Below are 24,014 nucleotides of genomic sequence, written 5' to 3'. Positions count from 1 at the left end.
CATCCAAGCCATACATCACCAAGTGCAATGCAAAGCATTGGATGCAGTGGTGTAAAGCACGCCGCCACTGGACTCTAGAGCAGTGGAGACGTGTTCTCTGGAGTGATGGAGGGGGGATTATGGTGTGAGGTTGTTTTTCAGGAGCTTGGCTTGCCCCCTTAGTCCCAGTCAAAGGAACTCTGAATGCTTCAGCATAGCAAGAGATTTTGGACAATTCCGTGCACCCAACAAGCAGAATCCATAAAGACATGGATGAGCGAGTTTGGTGTTGAAGAACTTGACTGACCTGCACAGAGTCCTGACCTCAACCCAATAGAACACCTTTGGGATGAATTAGAGTGAAGACTGTGAGCCAGGCCTTCTTGTCCAACATCAGTGTCTGACCTCAGAAATGTGCTTTTGGAAAAAAAAATTCCCATAAACACATTCCTAACCCTTGTGGAAAGCCTTCCCAGAAGAGTCGAAGCTGTTCCAGCTGCAAAAGTTGGGCCGACGTCATATTAAACTCTATGGATTAAGAATGGGATGTCATTTAAGTTAATGTGTGTGTGAAGGCAGATGAGCGAATACTTTTGGCAATACAGTTTAATTGAGTCCTATCACCTCTCAGTTGGCAGACCCAGCTTTCCCCTGGTCACACTTGACCTCCTGTCAGGTCTTTTCCCACCTGCTTTAGCCTATGACTCCCTCTAGGGGCAGACTGAGGCAATGGCATCTGTGGAAGACTGCATACAAGTCCACCAAATTTTGTTACTTCCGGCCCCACTCTTATTTACCGTATTTTCCGGACTATAAGGCGCACCTGAATATAAGCCGCACCAGCTAAATTTTGGGGAAACTACAGATTGTTCCATATATAAGCCGCACCCGACTATAAGCCGCACCCGACTATAGACCGCTGGTGTTTTAATGTTTAATTACCGTAAGGGTTTCTTCTACCACGGAGGGGATTGTCGGGACAGGAATGACTGTTTGGAAACGCAAAGCGTCCCATTTATTTACATTTGACAAACATAAATCTTTCGATCAATCGATCAAACTTTCACATCTTTGACATTACAAACAGCATTCGTGCAGTGCACAAATAATACAACGGTGCACTCCTAGCGCACTTCCTGCAGTCATAGTACCGTAGTGCAGTATAACAAAAAACAAAGCTTACAACGCTTGATGAGGCAATAACGTTAAATGGCTAAATTTAATTTGTCTGTAAAAGTGCTTGCCTGTAACACGGCAGCAAAAGTGCAGTAACCCGGCTGCTCAACAAAATAACCAGCATCTTTTTCGAAAACAGCCAACACAGCAGTAAAGGTGCAGTAACACGGCCGTTTACTGTATCAAAATAACCAGCCTACTATACCAGAAAAGTCAGTTCTTAATCCTCGTGTCATCGTCTATGTCATGATAGTGCGCCCCTGGTGACCGTTAGCTGTAAAAATCCATCCGCCGTTGTATAAGCCGCAGGGTCCAAAGCAAGTGACAAAAGTAGTGGCTTATAGTACGGAATTTACGGTATTTGTCAGCCAAAGGATTCCTTTGCAGACACTTTGCCTCCTTTCAGACCATGTTCCACCCGCTTATGCCTCTGTGTCCCGCTCGATTTTCAGCTTCAAAAGCTTCTGTTCCATTATTATTTACACATTTTATTTTGAATTTTATTTTATATTGTGCATTGTCGGAATGTGCTAAATATGTGTATATAAATATTTTCATAATTTTGTAATTGATTTACTCTTTGAAACATTACTATTAATTTATGTAATTGCAATGCCTTGATTTTAGCAGGGTTAGGAAACAGTCATAGCCATAAATGCAATAGTACAAATAATTGTCATAATAATTTCTTTCTGTGTTTCGGTTTCGGGTTTTCGGCATTGGTCTCTTCATTTTCGGTTTCGGCCAAGAATTTTAATTTCGGTGCATCCCTACTTATAACACCCTCTGTTGCATAAAAGCAGTGTTGGAACACACTGTGGTACCAGACCCTAATGAGCATCAGGTGAACAGTATTGTACTGCAGAAAGTAGTGTGTTGCTACAAAAATGGTGAGAAAAAGGCAATTAACAATGGAAGAGAGACATAACACTTAAAAATGTAGGTCTTTCCTACAGGGAAATTGCAAAGAAGGTGTCAGTGAGTACAGTTTTCTTCACCCTCAAAAGGCACTCAGAAACTGGGGGAAACTCTGACAGGAAGAGGTCTGGCAGACCCAAAGCCACAACTGAATTAACTTGAAATTAAGCTTCAAGCACAGCTTAATAGTGGTCGTAGTAAGCAAGTCTCAGTTTCAACTGTGAAGAGAAGACTTCAAGCTACAGGTTTGACAGGACGAGTTGCAGCAAGAAAGCCACTGAATAAAACAAAGAGGCTCGCCTGGGCCATGAAACACCGCCATTGGACTACAGAAGACTGGAAGAAGGTATTATGAACTGATGAATCAAAATTTCAAATCTTCGGGTTCATCACGGAGAATCTTTGTACGCCGTCGAGTAGGCGAGAGGATGGTTCCACAGTGTGTGACATCAACTGTCAAACATGGAGGAGAAAGTGTGATGGTCTGGGGCTGTTTTGCTGGATCCAGGGTCGGTGACTTGTACAGAGTGAGAACCCTGAACCAAAACGGAGCGCAGCCCTATGCAATACCCTCTGGTATGCGCCTAGTTGGTCAGAGGTTCATCCTACAGCAAGATAATGACCCAAAGCACAAGTCAAGCTGTGCCAGAACTACCTCAGGAAAAAAAAAAAACAAGATGGTAACCCTCACCCTTGAAAACATGGAGTGGCCACCACAGTCAGACTTAAACCACATTGAAATGGATTGGAATGAACTGACAGAAGAGTGAAAGCCAATGAAAATGCCTCTTCTGCTGTGGCTGCTACCGTTGACACCCACTGTGACCTGCAGACCCCACATCTAGCCCTCCTCAGACAACACACAGCACAGAACCACCCTACACCTTCACTGCCCCCCATCTATATCCTTAGACCCACCATTAACCCCTCTGCCAGTGACAACTGGCATTCAACTCCCCGATCTGATCTTTTGGCACATCTTCAATCTTAGCCTTAGGTTGCGGACTGTGGCACGGCTGTGGAAAACGTCATGTGTTTCTTAAGAAACCAAATATCTGAACAGCTACAGATGGCACTGACGTCTCACCTGATGAAGACACTGGAGAGGCTGAACCTTGCCCATCTGCGCCATCAATAGACTTGTATCAGTTTGCCTACTAGCCCAGCATTGGAGTGGATAGCAAAATCATCTACCTCCTGGAAAGAACACTCTATTTCCCAGTGATAAATGGACATAGAGACAGTGGATTGTTCTAAGTACCTGGGTGTTCATCTCAACAAAAAGACTGGACTGATCACACTAGGGGACTTCATGAGAAAGGCCAGAGCAGACTTTTGGAGTGCAGCGAGCACTGCTGAGGTCCTTCTTTGACTCTGTGGTGGCATCTGAGATGCCATTTCCCTGAATAATGTTCATGTATTCTGTATGCTTGGTTTCCAGCTTTAATCCAGTGGCACAAACCACAATGATGAAGGTCCTGACTTGCATTTCAACCCTAGAAGAAGAAAAGGTGAGAGGACGCCTTGGATTTCATTGATAATCATTTTTGATATTGAACGTTTCCACATAATTCTATGCAGAGCTGTGGCAGGATGTGTGTCCCAGACCAGGCCTTGCTGGAAACACTCTCTTCAAGAAGCTCAGGAGATATTCGCAGTGCCATCAACAGTCTGCAGTTTTCCTCCCTCCAAGGTCAGGTGTAAATCCTCACCATACCACACCAAAGTTCTCAATATTGTGCACATGCTAATTGTTGAATTAGATATAACTCCTTTAATATTTTAATGAGGCACTGACCTTTGCTTAGAATAAATTTCTGTCATCATGATACAATTTCAGACACACCACCAGAAGAGGAGGTGCGGAAGATGAAGGTGGACAGACGAATGACATCAATGTGCCAAACTGTTTACAGAGAAGGAGAGAGGAAGAAAAAGTCCAAAGAGACAAGAAGGCAGGAAGAGAAGCAGGCTATTGGAGGGAAAGATGCTTCTCTGTTCTTGTTCAGAGCACTAGGAAAAATCCTGCACTGCAAACGTAAGTCACATATCCGAGCTTCCATACAAGCCTTTCTTCTAGTTTGGTTCCTTTTATGATTTCTGCAATGAAGTGTCAATCTAACAATATATATATATATATATATATATATATATATCTGCATTACAGATATTATATGAGAATCAAAGCCTCCTCTATTTTATTTCCTAGAAAGGTCCAAAAACTATTTAAAAGGTTTTTGTTCTATACTTCAGATCTCACAACTGTATGCTGTTGTGACATCTTCTGTTCATGGAAGGCTTGGATAATAACATGTCTACCTCCTGTAGAGTGTTCCTCACTTGACTGGATGCTGTGAAGGGAGCATATTTTTTTTTATGTACTTGATTTTAGTTAGTTAATTAGTCTGAAAGAAAAACCCACAATTATCCCTGAAATAACTTAAAGCTTACAAAAGTAATAATAAGTAAAAACAGAATCATAAAATTAAAAATAAATAAATAAAAATTATGAAATGATGAAACTGGAAATAATTTGACCATAAAGATTAGGGATGCACCGAAATAAAAATTCTTGTCTGGAACCGAAAACCGAGGATGAAGAACCCAATGCGGAAAACCGAATCATCGAAAGAAATTATTATGACAGTTATTAATACACTGCATTCATGGCTATGACTGTGTACTAACTTCACTAAAATCAAGGCATTGCAACTGCATAAATTAATATTGTTTCAAAGAATAAATCAATTACAAAATTATGAAAATATTTATTTAGCACATTCCAACAATACACAATATAAAATAAAACAAATTTCAAAATAAAGTGTTTAACTTGACCCCACTCATGTGTACATTAAATAATAACGGAGCAGAAGCTTTTGCAGCTGAAAATCGGCATCGATCCACTGTGTTGTTAGACTGAGCTGTGTTTTTATTTTTATTAAGAAAAATAGGTGCACTGCACATTTAGAAAAATAGCGCTGTCCCTTTAGGTAGTCTTAACTGAAGTTGTGCATGGATGTGGATGTGTGCTGCTGAAAGTCGCAATAAAAAAAAAAAAAAGATGAACGTTAGTCTTGCTGTTTGTTTTGGAGGTGCAGCAGATAAATAATTAGACTAAATTAACATTAACATTAGACTAAAGTTACACCCGACATTGAGAAATTCTTTGCAGATGCACCACTCTTGAAATTTCAGTACTACATGTTTTGCAAATCGCTATCAGTGGGTCTCTATATAATATTTATATACTTTATGTAGTGAAATACGTCCACACCGCAGACATGTTGGTCATTCCAGACAAGCCTGTGCTGGCTGCGGTTTTTGCTTGCTTTATCACAACATCCTGTTCATACCTGTCAAGTATCCCGTTTTGGCCGGGAAAGTCCCGTATTTTACCCTTCTTTCCCGCCGTCCTCCCGTATTAGTATTTTCCCGTAAATCTCCCGTATTTTAACATGCGTTATTAAAAAATATTAATACCCCGGGCCCGGGCGGAGTAAAAAAAATAAAATAAAAATATTCCCAATCTGAGCTCTGTCACTAGCCTCGCGATAACTGCCACCTGCAGTAGCATACTACAGGTACTGTAGATCGCGATGGTAGTGCGGGTAGATCGCGTGCCATTGAATTTTTTTTTTTTTTATTTTTTTTTTTATGTTAGTCTAAAACATGTATCCATTGCAACTCCAAAACAAACAGCAAGACAAACCTTCATCTTTATTTTTACTTTATAGTTGCAACATGCCCTCAGTTCAGAGGCACACATCCACAGCCACGCAACAACTCCAGACTACCGTCTTTCTTAAAGAGACAGCGCTATTTTTGTAAAGGTGCAGTGCACCAATTTTTCTTGATAAAAATAAAAACAAAGATGGATAGAGCTTTTAACACTGTAACAACTATTAATATGACAATTAAAAAATATATATATATATATATATATGTATATAGCTACGGGTAGATCACTTTGACTTGGTCATTGTAAAAGTAGCTCGCAAGCCAGAAAAATGTGGGCACCCCTGATATCAGGGATACTGGAGCTTGGTTGGGGTGGTGGGACTGCTTGCGGCGGGCACCGGAAAATTTCCCTTATTTTTAAATCCAAAACTTGACAGGTATGCCTGTTTCAGCCGTGTTGTTTCGGTGATAAAAGTCTTTATGGCCCAAAAGTGCATTTTCGACCGAACATTTTCGGTGGCCGAATATTCGGTGCATCCCTAATAAAGATATGTCCAATCAAGGTGTGTCCTGTAAAAAGATCTCTTTTTCTTGAAGAACCTGATCTGGTGTGAGCAGCTTGATCCATGTAAAAATGGATTGCTTTAAGGAGCACTTTCTGGGATGACCGCCTTTAGCTTTGATTGCAGCACGCATTCACTGTGACATTGTCTTGATAAGCTTCTGAAATGTCACCAGATTTATTTCCATCCAGTGCTGCATTCATTTTTCACTGATTTCTTTTATTGATGATGACAGAGTCAGACCACTGCGCAAAGCCTTCTCCAGCACATCCCAGACTCTCAGTGGGCTTAATGTCTGGACTCTGTGGTGGCCAATCCATGTGTGAAAATGATGTCTCACACTCCCTGAACCACTCTTTCATAATTTGAGCCCGATGAATCCTGGCATTGTCATCTTGGAATATGCCCGTGCCATCAGGGAAGAAAAAAAATCCATTGATGGAATAACCTGATCATTCAGTATATTCAGGTAGTCAGCTAACCTCATTCTTTGGGCACATAATTTTGCTGAACCTAGACCTGACCAACTGCAGCAACCCCAGATCATAGCACTGCCGCAACAGGCTTGTACAGTAGGCACTAGACATGATGGGTGCATCACTTCATCTCCCTAAGAGTACGGACAAGACGTGTCGGCAGCCCAAACTTTTTTTTTTCCTACTGTTTAAAGTCAATAATGTCAATAATGAAAAAGTACTTAAAGTTATTGAAATTATAATGGAAATTAAATGCTATTGAATTGCATTATTATCATTTAAAAAAATTAAAGTGACAGGTAAAAATGGATTATGATGGGATTATTATGACCTGTCAGTCAAAATGTGTATAACGTAATTTTGTTGCAGATCTGATACTTTGAATCTGAACTTTCTCCAAATTACTGAGCCACTGCTTTTTCTTTCAATAACCAATTGCAAACGAAGTTGCAGGATCCCTATTTATTTTGTTGCGATTTTTATTATTCTTCGCCTTCGGTTTTTTCTATTTCCCTAAAAGTGTCTCCTCAGGACAAACTGCAAAGGTGAAAGGCAATTTACGTTTTGGCTCATATCTCGAGAACCGTGTGCCTTGGAAACAAAATTCTTTCTCCCTCTGATTCCTTACATAGCCCTGGTTCTAATGGACCAGGCCACGCGCATTTGCACCTCAAAGCAAAATCAACTCCTCCTAGCCCGTTCATCCAATTATCACCAAACTTGGCACGTATCATTTATGGACAAAGATTATGAAAAGTTCTCAAAAGAACTTTAGCAGGGTTATTAATTGCAAAGTGAATGGCTAATTAATTTTTACAGCGTGGCACAGAATAACTCCAAAGCTAATATTTTCTGAAGTATATACCGAAACTTAATCAAACTTCATAGCATTGATAATAATATGATTCTGTCCAAGCACCCCAAATTGATCTCTGGGGGGCACTACAAAATCAACATTTCAATATCTCAAAAACTGCAATAGCTAACTTCATGAAATTTGGCATACACAATCTGTAACATATTGTGTAGATGCCCAACAAGTTGCATTACATTACGTCTACAGGGGGCAGTACAGGTGACACGGAAGCATTCCATATGACTTTAAGGCCTATAACTTTTGAAGTATTCACCCAATCCTTGTGAAACTCAGCAGCCGTCGTTATAATACAGCAATAATTTTGTGTACAATCATGCCAAGTTTCGTGAAATTCGGCCTGTAGGAAGCGCTACAACAACTACATGTTTATATCTCACAAACCACCACAGTAAACTGCTTGAAATTTGACAATAATAATCTGTGGATGACTCCTTACAAGCCCACCACGTTTTGTACAATCTGGTCTATAGGGGGCGCTACTGTTGACTTATGCATGTTTGGTTTCAGCGCTCCCCTGGCCCAACGTCAACCAAGTGCACTTATGATAACATAAAGTCATAAGTAAAAACAAATTGTACCTCATCACCCCTCCTATACCTACTTCTGCTTACTGGGAATACTAATCATCAGTGGGATTCAAATTCCATAGGACCTACTGTGTCACATGTCAGACACTGGATGTATATGTTTCAAATAGAGTGTTGTGACTATCCTGCTGCAATGTCATTTCAGTGTAGATTTCTTCTGATCCATTAGTCAATTGAGTTAATGTAATCCCCATCTTGTTATGTATTTGTTGTGTACATAGGAATAACCATACCACACTCTTCTCCAGTGTAATCACACACACCCTGGTCTTCAGCTAATATGGTGTCTATAATGAACCTATTCTGTAGCGCCATCAAAGATGCAGCGTGCAATTCCTCATGCGTTGCCTCTGTTGATGTGACTGTCCAATTAATACTGATTATACCATTTAGCCATTTACTATTACGTGCAATATATTGAGCATTTATTACATTTTCCCAGACAGGGATTGGTCCTGCTGTCTGTCCACTAATTATCCCCTTCCATAATATAACAGCTATATTACCGATTTAAGGCACTTGAATTTGGGGAAATTGGCCATGTACAGGGCGGCACAGTGGCGAGGTGGTTAGTACTGATGCCTCACAGCAAGAAGGTCACCGGTTCGATTCCATGGGCCGGCTGGCCTTTCTGTGTGGAGTTTGCATGTTCTCCCTGTGTCTGCGTGGGTTCTCACCGGGTACTCCGGCTTCCTGCATGTGAGTGTGAATGGTTGTCTGTCTCTGTGTGTGGCCCTGCGATGGACTGGCGACCTGTCCAGGGTGTACCCCTTCCGCTTGCCCGATGACAGCTGGGATAGGCTCCAGCAGACCCCCGTGACCCTTAACAGGACTAAACGGGTATAGAAGATGAATGAATGAATGGCCATGTACAGGGGAGAGTGTTGAGTCTGCCTGAACACTTGCTTACTTGCCAACCGAAAGTCCTCAATAGTTTCATTTACAGTTTATACACACACACACTACCAGTCAAAAGTTTAGACACACCCTCTCATTTGATGTTTTTTCTTTATTTTCATGACTATTTCCATTGTAGATTCTCACTGAAGACATCGAAACTATGAATGAACACATATAGAATTATATAGTAAAAAATGTGATATAACTCCAAATATGATTAATATTTTTGAGTCCTCAAAGTAGCCACTCTTTGCTTTGTTGACAGTGCTGCAAACCCTTGGACTTCTCTCAATGAGCTTCATGATGTAGTCACCTGAAATGGTTTTTACTTCACATGTGTGCCTCATCAGGATTCATTTGTGGAATTTTTTGCCTTCTTAATAGGGTTGGGACCATCAGTTGTGTTGTGCAGAAGTCAGGCTGGTACACAGCTAACAGCCCTGTTTGACAACTGTTAGAATTCATATTATGGCAAGAACCAATCAGCTAAGTAAAGAGAAACGACAGTCCTTACATTAAGAACTGAAGGTCAGTCAGTCCGGAAAATTGCAAAAACTTTGAATGTGTCCCCAAAGTGCAGTTGCAAAAACCATAAAGCGCTACAACGAAACTGGCTCACATGAGGACCGCCCCAGGAGAGGAAGACCAAGAGTCACCTCTGCTGCTAAGGATAAGCGACGTACAAACGGTGAACAGATGGTACCTATATGCATGGAAGAGGAGGTGTGATGGTGTGGGGGTGCCTTTCTGAGTGAAAAGTTGAGTGATGCATCTATATATCGGTCCGTTTTCAGTGTAAAATTACTTAAACTAGGTCACAAAAAGATGAAAACATCACAGTTGTAAACAGATGTCATCCCATCCTTGATCCTGTCATATCTGAAACTGACTCACAAAACAAAGAGCACATTTTCAAGTGAAAATTTGATTTCTCCAGTGCCTTTAACACCATCCAGCCTTTGTTGCTGGTTAAACAAGCTGCGGTTGATGGGAATATAGAAGTATAGTATAGAAGGCTGGTGGACAGATTTGTGGAGTGGGCTGGATGAAGTCCAGACAAAACCAAAGAAATTCAGGAAGAAGGAAACTGCTTCGCTGCCCCTTAGCAACCTTAGTAGGGATGCGGACGTGGTGGAAGAGTACAAATACCTGGGAGTGATCATCAACAGCAGACTAAACTGGAAGACCAACGGCACAGCTGTGTAGAAAGAGGGGTGCAGCAGACTCTATTTTCTGAGGAAACAGAGGTCCTTCAGTGTATGCAGCAAGATGCAGGAAATCTTTTACCAGTTTGTTGTGGCCAACACTCTTTTCTCTGCTGTGGTCTGCTGGTGTAACAGCATTGCAGCCAGTGACTCTGATAGACTTAATAATCTGATCAGAAAGCCTGGAGAGGAGGACACTGAACAAACGGTTAACCCTGACTATCCTCTCCACCACATAATGGAAAGACAATGGAGCACCTTCTCTAAAAGGCTCAGACAACTTTGTTGTCTCAAGGAATGCTACAGGAAATCCTTCCTGCCGCAAGCCATCAGTCTATACAACTCCTCATTTGTTTGTGGTAGATGATACTGGACTTATTTTTACTGGCACATTTTGCACATGGTGGTTGTTGTTTTTCTGTTGTTTTTTTTTTTTTGGTGAGTGTAATTCATTTAATTTAATTGCAATTTTATTAACGGTGGTGGGCTGTACATTTTCCACCTAGGCCTTCAGTGACCTCCAACCTTATTCAAAACACGTCTTAATACAGTCGTTATGACGCCACTGCAGTAGAAATCATCAACATCATACGGATACGCAATGAAACAGGACGCTGCATCATTGACAGGTATTTCATATAGCGAGGTGAATGCCATTAGTTAGGCAACTGACTTAGAGCAATGTCTGTGAAGGCATTCAGGTCATGGTATATCCAAAAAAGGTGTAATTATTTTACTCCCCAGAACTTAAGAAACAATTCGCAGGCTGTCAATCCAGGGTTGGGCGGCCTTCTCTCACAGTATCCAGCTTTTCCTGGAAAGTCCGCCATCAAAATGGCTTTCTAAGAATATCTCCAACCAATACAATAGCGTCTCCTTCTTCGCCATTGTGAATTTAAACCATTCACATGAACGATTTGCTTGTGCAGCTCGCAACAGATAAACATGAACCGCTAGCTTGACAGAGACAGAGTGGCTCTCTACCCCTTCAATCAGAGGACGCGAAGGTCGCCAGGGCTAACACAGAGAGACAGACAACCATTCACACTCACATTCACACCTAAAGCCAATTTAGAATCACCAATGAACCTAACCAGCATGTCTTTGGACAGTGGGAGGAAGCCGGAGTACCCGGAGAGAACCCACACAGACACGGGGAGAACATGCAAACTCCACACAGGAGCCCAGTTGACCCATGGATTTGAACCCGGGACCTTCTCAGTGCTAACCACCTCGCCACTGTTCCACGCCAACATTAGAAACATTCTATTCTATTGCTAAAGAAGTTGCTGTGCTGATATATTAAATATCTTGTTACTTGTCATCAACAGGACAGAGTCACAAATGCGCTGAAGCAACTGAAATTGCTGCAGCACCTCGTCTACCCTCTCACCTGTCACATCATCACCGAGAAGTATTACAAGTAGACCCTGAGGTACAAACATGCTATTTTTTAGGAAAAAATAAATAAATACTCAAATAGACACGTAACACCCTTTTTAGTTTTCTGAAAGACTTTGTATTTTTGTTCAGGTTGTTGTGGAGCGTTCACACATGTCTGGAGAATTCTTCAACTTGTACCTTCATCAGAACTACCTGGCCTTCTTCTCTGAGATGGGGGATGTTGACAGAGCCACCAAGTATCTGTCTGACGCTGACCTCCTTACTGCTGATTGGATGGTCAGTCTTTCACCAGAGATTACAATATTTAGGTTAGAAGAATCAGGACTGAAATGTGTCTTTTATTGCCATACAGTACTGGAGGAGCTGTTTTCACATTAGTTTCACGTTTTTCATGCTCCTCCCTACAAACCTCATCACTGACGAAACTTTTGAATCTCAGAAAACCCTGATGTTCCTAACAGTGCTATTTATATTATGAATAGAACTGCACTAGGAAACAGAGACGAGAAAAAATATTCTTGACAGTTCTTTCATGTAGTTGAAGCATATTGGTGAAACAGAAGTAGCATTTGCTGGAGTAAGTGTCTACTTGAATTCATGCATTTAGCATTGATTGTGCTTGAACAATAACCTGTTATGTCCATAACAAGGGTCAGGCTATGTTGTTCTCAGAGTCGCAGCACCATGGGGAATTATGGGTCTTTAGTGGCCACCAGAGGTCTCCTTCATTCAAACTCCCAGCAAGTTTCTGTTGGCTTTAGACCGCTGCACAAACCCAACTGGTTGCTGATCAACAAGAAGGTATGACACATTTCCACTGTTGATCTTTATTTTCCTTCACAAAGTCTCACATTTATGCCAGTGCTTTAACCTGAATGTGCAGTTCAAGTTGCAAAAATACTTCTGGTTGAATGCACCCCGATTTCCAGGCACTCTGACGACACTGCACTGAAAACAAGCACGAGTCCCCTGTCCTTCACACCTCTTTTCTTTCTGCTCTTACCTTTTAATTTCCTCATGTCATCTTGTTGCTACAGTTATTTTGCATCTCGTAACATATTACACTTGAACAGACCCTTAAATGTCTTGCTATTAAAATACTCCTGCACTCTACACATGTTAAAACATTTTTCTCAATTCCTCTTTAAAGAGGTGCCACTTCTTTAGATAACAAACTTTATCAACTGTTTTATACTTGAGGTTTTTTTCCAGCAAAGTAATGCAATACATTTTGACTTTTCTGGTAATTAAATAGCTAAGCACAACAATTAGTATTACAATTAAAATTTTTAGAAATTCCACCAAAGAAAGACATTTCAGATGATTCTGCTCAGATTTAATATTTCCAGCAATGGAGAAATCTTTCAGGATTTAGCAGTCATAATGCATTTTCTTATAATTATTTCAAAATAGTCTACCGTTTTGGGATGAGGCCTCTTAGCTCTTTGAATTGCCTGATCCATAATTAATGTACACACATTGGGATTTTTTTTCAAAACAGTCACAGTAGCCCTACAATGGTGCATGTTACTTATCTAACTGTGTGAAACTGTACGCAAACAGCTTGGAAGTCCTTGCAGTATGTGGTAGTGATGTTCGATACCACCGATTTCCTCTTTGATCCGATTCTGAGTAAAATTCAGGCTGGTATCAGCGATACCGATCTGATACAGATACTTTGTGCAAATACACCTAATGTGTCTGGTAAATCTAAAAAAAAAAGTAGTGTATTTCAAATCATAGCTTCATAAAGAACACAAGAGCTGAAATAACTCCACACATGACTCCATTTACGCTCAGCCATCGTGTCTACAGACTGAGTGATTGACTGACTGAGCAGCGTGCCGCTACAGTCAATGGTGCCGCTGCGCTTATGCATTACGCACTTACCCAGGCGGAAGAAAAAGTAGTTCCCACCAACCGCGTATCATTTAGACAAGATCTCAATAGTTACTTTCCACTGTGTTCCCGTTAATGATATAGATTACTTCAAATGACTGAAGTATCAAAAGTATCGATATTTTGATTTGAGAATCGATTTTTGAGCATAAAGTACTGGTATCGGAGGTATCGATATTTCAGTATCAATCCGCACATCACTAGTATGTGGCAACTTTTTTCGACCGACCGACCTTCCTTTGCACACTTGACCTGCGTGCAGATTTTTCAACTAAATCTGCAGTCAGCTGCTAGCCTGGCTCCGCCTGCCTACGTACTTCCGCTCATTTGCATTCCCTACAGGATACCAAAAGGCGCGTTCGACTTGATGCAGATCTGTCTGAGTCTGACTTGACGTGATGCATGCTGGGTTGTCATGCTCATAGATCTCGAATATGATTGGTTAAAATGAACTTGTTCTACCCAGCATGCATCACGTCAAGTCAGATCTGCTCAGATCTGCATCAAGTCGAACGCGCCTAAACTCTCTTAGCCTGGGTGTTCCCATACTGCTTTGCGCGCGATTTCATTCTCGCTGCAAAAGCATCTCAGCATCTCAGCATCTCATTGAGATGTGCAGTCGCGTCAGCCAGGCTAAGACTCTCTGCGAAGTCAGAGAGTCTGGTATCCAGGCTAGTCAGCTGCCATCGTCAGCATTTGCAAGCAAGCTGCAAAAACTAACAGCAGTCAGATTTTCTTCAGGAAATGCATCTTTTTCTCTTTTTTTATTTGTATTGTTATTGACACTATATAAATAAAATTTAATTTAATTGAAACATGTAATTATATATATGCTACCAGTCAAAAGTTTGGATACACCCTTTTGACTGGTAGTGTACTTGTGATATGTGAAATGCAAGCATTATTGACCATAATGAAACTTCCAGTCCAGTACACATGTAATAAGTATTTCTACACTACTGATTAATAATTAGATCACACCGCAGAATACACACAAAGTAGAATGATGTCTCATGCTCAGCTAGGACAAGGACACATTGTTGTATGTAGGAATGAAAAGGTTTTAAGACAGCTGCTTGCAAACCTCTTATTAAAGGGTGTATGTGTAGAAGGAAATATGACAGTGATTTCCTCACAGCATCTTACCATCTTACCTTGCCAAAACCAAGCTCCTTTTGCTGAGTTTGAGAGGGCAAGTTCTCATCTGGTCAGTGTGGTTCCCCAACTTTATGGTGGAAGGTGAAAAGGCGATTTTAGCAAATCCTGGGAGTCCCTCAGTCTAATACTTTCTGCAGAACTTTGTGAAGCATTAAAATATTAAACAAATGTGAATGACCATCTACGTTTAAAGTGTTTTGTGTGTGGGCCCAAAATAAATAGATTTTAATGTAACTAGATGAAAGTAAATTGAAACTGATGTTGTTTCTGTCAGCATCGGGAGAACTGCCTGGCTACCCTGTACCAGCTCAGCGGGTTCTGTCTTGCACCAGTCAGTCTGCAGACTGAACTGCTGCCATATCTGGTCAAACTCAACAACCCTTTGAGGAACCCAGGTAACACACGCACACATGATTGCCTGTTGTTGTCAGACTTAGGTGTGTACGTTAATGCTTCAGAAAGTAAAATATTTGTATTTTATTTCAGGTGACACCAGATAGTTTTGTAGTCTTTTTAAAAATTTTATTTGTGGTATGTTATAACACTTCTTGTACAAATTGTTTTGCTGAAGAATGTCATTTTGGACTGGTCAAAGTTAATTAGCTTTTGCTTAACCGATGCAAGTGTGTCTGTTTTGATGATTCATTCATTCATTCATTCATTCATTCATTCATTCATTCTATGCTATACTGTGTCTCCCAGCCCAGGTATCTTTTATTCAGGATGTTGGCCACATGTCACTGAAGAGATTCCCCAGCAGGTACAGCCCATTGTTTATCTTCTGCAATGAAAAAGATCCAACCTGTCATAACAGCCACATTCTGTGCTGTAAATCCAGAAACAGCTAAAACAAGCTACAACAAGGCAAACTTTATTACAACTATAGTGTAAAAGTGCTGTATTCTAAAACAAAAACAAACACCACAATTTGACTCAAATCACTGCCATCATCAACAATTGTGGAATCATCTGCCTGAACAAGATTAATTTTTTTAGTCTTTGTAAGGCTTTTTTAATTTATTTCAATATATATATTAGTTATATTGCTCACAGGTGTCAAATGCAGCCTTCCTTCTTGATTTTTCCTGCTCATGATCTTTGGCCCTTTTTGCAATCAGTGCTTTTTGTTTTGTTGCATTTGATGCCTCCTGGGCTTAAAATTCCGGTGACCACAATATCTTAGGGACACCCTGAGGGAACATGTTCACATTTGGTGCAAATATCCTGTTGGACTTGGATGCTGTGATCTGATGGTCAAAGGTCAAGCTTACTCTTACCTTAGAGAAAACGTTTTTGGTCATTATGAAAATTTGTGCAAAGGTCTAACAAGATAAAATGAAGTGATGACTTTTCTGTACAAAATGTCAAAGGTCAACTTCACTGTAACATCATGTCCTATAATACTTTTTCATTAAATTCCTTCAAAGTCTTGACTACAAAGGAATCTGGAAAGATGTGAGAGTAAACTGCAACTTCAGTGGTAGGCAGAGGAGGTATTTACAGTTTTATACAAGTTGTTTTCCAAACTTGGTCATGCGTTTTTCTTTTTTTCCTTCTTTGCATTCTAAGGGTCACAAACCCTGAGAGCTCCGAGGGTCAGTAACCTACCCACGTAGCCAACGCCGGTGCGAGTCATTTATACCTGTGCGCTCGTCAGTCTGACTCGCTCTATAACAACGCCACCCAAACGCTAGTCGGCGCTGTGTCTTTTCTGCCAGTCGGGTTAATTTTTATTTCTACTTCCTGCTTAACTTTCCACTTCCTGCTTCACTTTCAACAATGGAGACGTTGACGTATTGCAACAACGGGCCAACCCGCTCAATGAGGCGTCTATATGTCTATGGTATATACAGTCAGTGGGAGGTGCACGTCAGCTATGCGCGCTAGGCTCTGCGTAGGTGTCTCCCCAGGCATCACACCATTTGCAGCCAAGCTGCTTCGAATGTACTACTGTATGAACAAATGGATGGGTTAAATCTTCCCCATGAAGGATCAATAAAGTAAATAAATTAAAAATACAGTAAAATTAACAATAAGAGAGTTACCTTTGTACTAGGTCTTTATTTTTGTCTTTGGCTTTGTGTTGTGTGTGCAGATTAAAACTGGAGACTCTTACAGACAACGAGCTGGGCCAGCTGGAGATAGAAAGTGAGGATGAAAAGGAGCAAGGTCAGGTTGGGGTTGAGGGCAGTCTGTCAGCAAGTCACCCCCAACCGACTGCTAACCACACCTTTTTTGAGGACAGGGACATGGTCATAGAGGAATATAACTCTGACTAACATACAAAGCTCTGCCACAAACTGTTATACTGTGACTTTTTTTGTTTTTGTTGCAGGGATTCTTTTCAATCTGAATTATGGCTTAGACTTGGTGACTTTTTTTTTTATAGTTGGAAAATTGCTCCCAAAACTAAAAATTCTTCGTAAGGCCCTAATCCTCTTCCATAGTATGTTGCTGATTGATTTAATAGCTTTTGTATTACTAGTATTTGTGGCTCATCAATGAATCATTTGTAAAAGATACAGTCCTTTTTTAAACAAGCTTATACACAATGCTGTGAAAGCATGGGTATTACTTATACTATGCGAATTATTTTCTCCCATAGTGAACCTTTAATGCTCTATCAGCTAAAAAAAAGCTATGTTCAGCACTTTGAATAAAAATAAAGTGTAGACCTACTTGAATATTGTGTCTTTCTTACACTACTGTCACACAACCCTTCAACCAATATTTTACTCAACTATTTCCCTTGAATGTATTCACCTTCAGTGAAGATGACTCACTGTGTGCTCACTGCGTGAACAACTCGCTGAACTTTACAAAACCCGGCCTGAAACCCCCAGAGCAAACCTGAAGGCGACAGTGGCAAGGAAAAACTCCCTTTAACAGGAAGAACCCTTGAGCAGAACCCAGCTCATATGGAGGGACCCATCTGCCTAAGGCCAGCCGGGTACAGACAGAAAAAAGAGAGAAGAGAACAGCAGAAATGAGATAAACATACATCTGTCATAGATACACATATCTGACTAAAGCGTACATGTGGAATCTTATGATACAAACTGATGATGTTACATGACAGTTCGAAAATGTAAGAGGAATCATAAGCTGTCAGTGGAGGATATGCAATACATCGACAACTCCAACTGACAAACACAGCTATAGGTATATCACCATGATAAAAAACACACAATTTAGGTAAAAACAAGAGCGGACAAAGATGGAAGAAAAGGACAAGATACAGACAACTTGTGACTTGTGCACAAATCTTTCCTTATCATTTTTCACTATAACCACTAGACATACACTGCCTGGCCAAATATAAAGTTGTCACCTGGATTTAAGCAGATATGAGCCACCTGGATAATTACTGCATGGGTGATTATCTTTCAGCTGGCAACAAGTTGTTTAACCCGAACTGATGCAATGAGTAACTTCTCATTTCTTAAACAATCATGTCAAAAGACACATCCCGTGGTCGTGGAAAAGATATCTATCTGAGAATATATATATCTGTCTGTGTATACTGTATAAGACTTTTTTCTTTGTGTTTATTTGATTCCTATTCAAGACAGTTTGAGTAGAATTACTTTATATTGTTAATATAGGCTACAGAGTTTCTTTTTTTTTTTTTAACATTTTCGGTTGGTGGTGTGCCTTGAGTTTTTTTCAATGAAAAAAAATGTACCTTGGCTCAAAAAAGGTTGAAAAACACTGGTCTACATCACTAAATGAGGACGTTGATAGCCCGAAATTCCAAGCTGTCCTGAACTAAGCACAACTGACGTTGATGTGGGCGGACATATGGGCGGACCTCCGTCTTCCGCATTCGTTACTACTTGTAAAACGCCTCCGTCGGTAAACTGCAAAGGCGATGACTGGTGGCACCGGTTTGTCGGTATAGTGAAGGGTATTATTTTCACTATATTTATATTTGCGTACTGACAAGGATTAAGTAATTTGTGCACACATTGTCACGTAATCGCACCTGAAGTAACCCACCCTCCGGTCTACGAAGAGGCGTTAAACAACCTCGTATTATTCTTAGGTTTAAGGGGAAATATGGCGGTACCCATGTCAGACCCTGTTTTCGCAACTAAGCTGTATGACGAAGCTTCCCATGGAAATTATGGAATGGATTTTTTAGAGAAAGAGGTTGGTAGCGACCTGAAATCCTTAAAGTACGTTGGCGACCTGCTGGAAAAAATGAGAGAGGAAAACAGCGCACTTGAGGAACAGGTAAACTAACAGATTTGTCAGTTTATGACGGTAACAGTGTAATCCAAAGTGCATATAAATCTCACAGATGTTGTCTTGCATACTATAATATTGCATGTTGAACGTTATTTTAATATCCACTCCAATTAGAACAGTTTGCATTTCTGACATCTTCTTGGTTGCTTGTGCCATGGGCCACACATACATTACAAGGCATCAACGGTATCACACTGTAGAAGGGTGTTGTTCATGTTAGAGAAGGGTGTTCCTGAAAGAACAGAAGATCTGCCGGCGCCGAGGTTTTGGAGAACACGGTGAAGCTAGCCCATGCTATGTTTCTCGGTTTGTATTCAAAGCATTACTGTAAACGCATGTGAGTGAAGTCCTTTAAATATAAAAGCAATGTACTGCCAGAGAAATTTCACAATAAAAAAGTCCACTCTGTCAGTAAATATGCATGAATAAAAATTGAATGAAAACAAAGATAAACAAGAAATTTACATGTTTTACAACAATTTCATGTTAAGCTAGATGATCGCAAGCGATCATGAAGGGGTCCATGCTGTGGCCAAGTCATCCCGAGCAGGACGCACACGCATAAGTCACCAGTAGCGCCCCCTAAAGACCGTATTGCACGAAACTTGGTGGGCTTGTAAGGAGTCATCCAAAGATTATTATTGTCACATGTGAAGCAGTTTACAGTGTTGGTTTGTGAGATATAAACATATAGTCGTTGTAGCGTAGCCTGGGTGCCAGCCGAACTTAGTCCCGCCCACAACATTTGAGGTCTGGAAGTTCGGTCTGGTGTCGCTCCGTTAAGCCGAAATTATGCTTCCGCGTTGACACAGCGCGTCCGTGCGTACGGACCTATTACGGACCTATTGCGTCCTTGCGGACCCCCGTGCGTCCTACGCAAGGGCCAGACGCGCACCTCCCAAAAATCCTCGACTCGCGTCGAGGCGACGCAACAGCAACGCAGCAGCAACGCAGCGGCATTGGCTGTGATTGGTCCGCTAACTACATCCGCTGGAGACCGCTTTTCCGGTTTCCACTCATAAACATAATTGTCTCCTTTGTCGTGCCCTAATTTGCAATAGAAGTATTTCTTCCTCTGCTTGAATAATTTGGAGCTCCAACGCCAGTCTCTCTGTCTCGGTGTCCATCGTTCACTGTGACTACGGCAAAAGCCGGAAGGTAAATAACGAGGCGAGATAGTCACAAGAGTGTCGGTCGGTCGGTCACAAAAAACCATAGCGCCCTCTACCGGTGTGGCATGCATTTCGACACGTAAACCCCACGCAGAACCATCACGGTCTCACACTGCGTCCAAGCAACTGCGTGGCCATTGCGTGACCATTGCGTGATCACTACGCGGAAGCATAATTCAACCTTTAAGGCGCAATTATGCTCGAACAGAAGCTGTTCGGACCAATCAGATTCTCAGGGCGGGCTTTATACGATGATGGACAGATGATCAACAGTAACGTAACCACGTCACCAAAGAGCGCTTGGGTTGAATTTGTTTACAACAAAGATGGCTGCCGCTGGAGAACTGAGATGTGTAGATTCTGCCATCGACTCTGTTCTAGAAGATATCGACAGCGCATTAATTTTAAAAGAGGAACAGATAAATGCGATCAAGGCATTTGTTAATCGGAAAGATGTTTTTGCCGTCCTTCCTACGGGATTCGGCAAAAGTTTAATTTATCGGCTGGCTCCGATGGTCGCTAAGAAGATGGGACACAACATGCGTCGCACACTCGTTGCTCTGATTGGTTATAGGTCTATCCAATTGAGTGCAGAGGCATTTTTTTTCCTGGTTCGGTTGAAACACGCCCCACATTCTGACTAGAATTGAGTATGGCTACGTCAGGCTAGTTGTAGCGCCCCCTACCGGTCGAATTTCACGAAACTTGGCATGATTGTACGCAAGCATTTTATAATGACAGTTTCATAAGGATTGGGTGAATGCTCCAAAAAATTATAGGCCTTAAAGTCATATGAAATATTTCCGTGTCACGTGTAGTGCCCCCTGTTGACGTTATGTAACGCAACTTGATGGGCAGTTAGCTATTGCAATTTTTCAGATATTGAAATGTTGCCTTTAAAGCGCCCCCTAGAGACTAAAGGTCACAAAAGTTTGGGTGCTTGTATAGAATCATATTATCAATTATATGAAGTTTGATTAAGTTTGGGTTTATGTGTCTGTGAAGGTTCTCAGTCATCCAGGTCATGGTATATCCAACAAAGGTTCAAAAAAGGCAACTGGACTTGTAGAGTTTTTTTTTTGTTTGTTTTTTTTGTTTGAGAAGACGTTTCACCACTCATCCGAGTAGCTTCCTCAGTTCTAGGGGACTGGTGGGAAGTTTGAGGTTTAAATAGGAACTCTTCCTGAAAACAAGCAAGTAATGAGACATTTTAAAAGTGTAGTAAACGCTACATAACATACATTTTTGGAATAGTGACTTGGGAAAAATATTTCTGTGATGGAATCTGGTATCTTCAGTGCAACTTGTTTATCAGACTCACACAGCCCTCTTCCAGATCCAGTCCCGATCCAATCTTAAAAAAAAAAAATGTCCTCCCCTGGAGATTGGTAAAGGGTTTTGTTACCTTATTTGTATTCCCCTAGACACGCTGTGACTGTAATAGCACTTTCAGCACTGTCTAGAATAGCGCTGTCTCACAGAATTTATTATTCCACTCACGGCTAACACTCTTGTTTTTGTAAATAAAAAAATCCTGAGGCGGTGACTATTTATTATGACAATGATACATTTTGTTTTAGAATAATTTAATTTAGGATATTTGAGTTTTTGGCCTGGGTCATTTGAGTCTTTAGGGCCCTATGAAATCCGTTTTATTTTTTCCCAAATTCCGTTTTTTCCATTTTAATATTTGGGAATTCCGTTTTTTCCGTTTTAATTTTTGGTAGTTCTGTTTTTTCCATTATAGTTTTTGCGAATCCCATTTTTTTTTTACCTTTTACTCTTATTTTACTATCAAAAACAGTGTGTTTCTAATGTAAATGACTAAAATGTACACAAATTAAATAGAAATTAACTTTATTGAGGTGACAGAAAACACGTGACAACATGATTGCCAACCTCTTTGTGTTGAGTTCAGTGAGTGTCTCTATTATTATTATTATTGCACTTTTTCTTGTTTCTCACTTTCTCCCTTACTGTACTACCAGTGACAGTATGTGGTCACTGCACGTATTTTTACGTTTCCAGTCAACGGAGTGTTGACAGAATCTGCAAACCAACAGTTCACCAGGGGTCGCGTTAACCGATTTTTTTTCGTCATTGACCGTTTTTTTAAAACGGTGACGGAAAAATCTGAATCAATTCACACCCCTGACCACTTGGTGGCGAGTGAGCATAGTGATTGGCTCTTGGTTAAGCAGGGATCCACGAGCAGCGGTTATGAGTCGGTTAAGTTTCGTTTCTCTGTGTGTTGTGCGTAAGTGAGAGTGTCTGAGTGCCTTAGTTTGCTAGTGGTCAAGTCGGGTAGCACGTTTTGTTTCTAGATATTTGAATGGTGCAGTTTATTGATTATATATCAATCAAATGTGGTAGAACACAACTGGGCCGGTTAAATAGACTCTAGATTCATGATTGAGTCGTCTTTGATGGCTGGTTATATGAGCTGGATCCAAATCTTTTTTTCCACCGCTATATTAAGTGACGGGTAAAAGTAGATTATGACGGGATTTTTATGACCCTGTCAGTCAAAATGACAGACAACGCAAATGTCTAGTGCAACCTCTGCCTGACACATATAAGTCGTACGGGAACTGCTCGGCTCTGTACTGGGGGTTAGCGTCGAGTTTCGCAGTTCTTGTGCTTACAATGTTTTGAAGGGGAGGGGCTCAGTCTTTGGAAGGGGCTTGTTGTGCCATCCAGATTTGCTTCCCTCCGTGCAGTTTTCCCCAGACATATGTTCTTCTTTCACATGAAAACAGAGCATTGCGGTCAAATTATGTCAAATTCCGCGTTAAAAAATAAATTCCGTTTTTATCAGCCAATTCTGCGATTCCGTGATTGCGGAAATCATAGGGCCCTAAGTCTTCACTCTGTCTTGCAAAGAAATTGTTCAGAGAGTAAGTTGTCCGTTCACATTTATATTTGTATTTATTTTCAGAATTTCTCTGTCAAATGTGAACAGTGGCTTTAACATTTGTATCATCCAGGTTCTGACTGTATCCAGTTCCCCAGTCCTTCCTAAAGTTTCTGCAGCTCTGTCTACTGCAGAGGAGGCCTGTTGTTCTGCGGAGGAGCTGCTTCAGAGAGAGCAACTTATTGCCAACACGCTGCACCAGGTAAATACACTAGGATACTAGGTATTGATTGAACAAACAAAGATAAAATATTTAGGCAATGTAGTTCATATACATTTGCCATTCATTTACAGTCACAATGGACGTCAGCTGACAATTAGAGATTGCACTGAAGTACCAAGAATGTTAAATGTGACTAGGTACTGAAATAATTTTCAGTGTCAGGGTCAGTGCAATCCTTGTAGTTCAGTGCAGTGCTAGATTTATACATTGATCCATTTGACAATGGATGGATAAAATCACATGAGATTTGTTGCTTCCTAAGAAATAATCCAGCTAACCAAAAATTGAGTTTTGGAATTTCTCTTTGGTTTTCGTTATTTCCTGTTATTGTTTGAAGTGGTCCATTACCCTTTCAGTTAGTTATACTTCCTGTTTTTGTCTGTGTTCTCTTTGGTGATTGTTTGCTCTTCCCTAATTTGTCTCACCTGTGTCTTATTGCCTCATTAGTTCTCTTACCTTGTCGTTACTTACCCTGGATACACATGCTGTTTACTTATCCTGGATGTACACTGCTCAAATGAATTAAAGGAGCATGTCATATGTCAATGGGAAAAACATGTGTCCAAGGATTTCATCCCTATACCTAATGGAAGTCATGGTGCCATTGTCTAGCCTGTAGCGGTCTGTGCTT

General features: G+C 40.9%; 2 protein-coding genes across 2 annotated transcripts in view; both read left to right on the top strand.

Annotated features, from left to right (window-relative positions):
* rad17 (RAD17 checkpoint clamp loader component) overlaps positions 1-17,553 on the top strand; it is a 38,561-nt gene extending 21,008 nt beyond the window's left edge. The window contains exons 9-17 of the mRNA XM_084551281.1: positions 3,515-3,584; positions 3,655-3,766; positions 3,914-4,111; positions 11,694-11,797; positions 11,896-12,042; positions 12,439-12,567; positions 15,098-15,218; positions 15,526-15,583; positions 16,919-17,553. Of these exons, the coding sequence (XP_084407407.1) occupies positions 3,515-3,584; positions 3,655-3,766; positions 3,914-4,111; positions 11,694-11,797; positions 11,896-12,042; positions 12,439-12,567; positions 15,098-15,218; positions 15,526-15,583; positions 16,919-17,102 (1,123 nt within the window). The 3' untranslated portion in view covers positions 17,103-17,553. The remainder of the gene's footprint in view (positions 1-3,514; positions 3,585-3,654; positions 3,767-3,913; positions 4,112-11,693; positions 11,798-11,895; positions 12,043-12,438; positions 12,568-15,097; positions 15,219-15,525; positions 15,584-16,918) is intronic.
* A 305-nt stretch (positions 17,554-17,858) lies between these two features.
* Positions 17,859-24,014, top strand: part of rint1 (RAD50 interactor 1) — a 107,187-nt gene continuing 101,031 nt past the window's right edge. Inside the window, exons 1-2 of the mRNA XM_084552149.1 lie at positions 17,859-19,059; positions 23,234-23,362. Of these exons, the coding sequence (XP_084408275.1) occupies positions 18,883-19,059; positions 23,234-23,362 (306 nt within the window). The 5' untranslated portion in view covers positions 17,859-18,882. The remainder of the gene's footprint in view (positions 19,060-23,233; positions 23,363-24,014) is intronic.

Source organism: Chelon labrosus (genome assembly GCF_963514085.1).
Source record: "Chelon labrosus genome assembly, chromosome: 9".
Lineage (NCBI taxonomy): Eukaryota > Metazoa > Chordata > Actinopteri > Mugiliformes > Mugilidae > Chelon > Chelon labrosus.
This window is presented reverse-complemented; position numbering and strand designations above follow the sequence as displayed.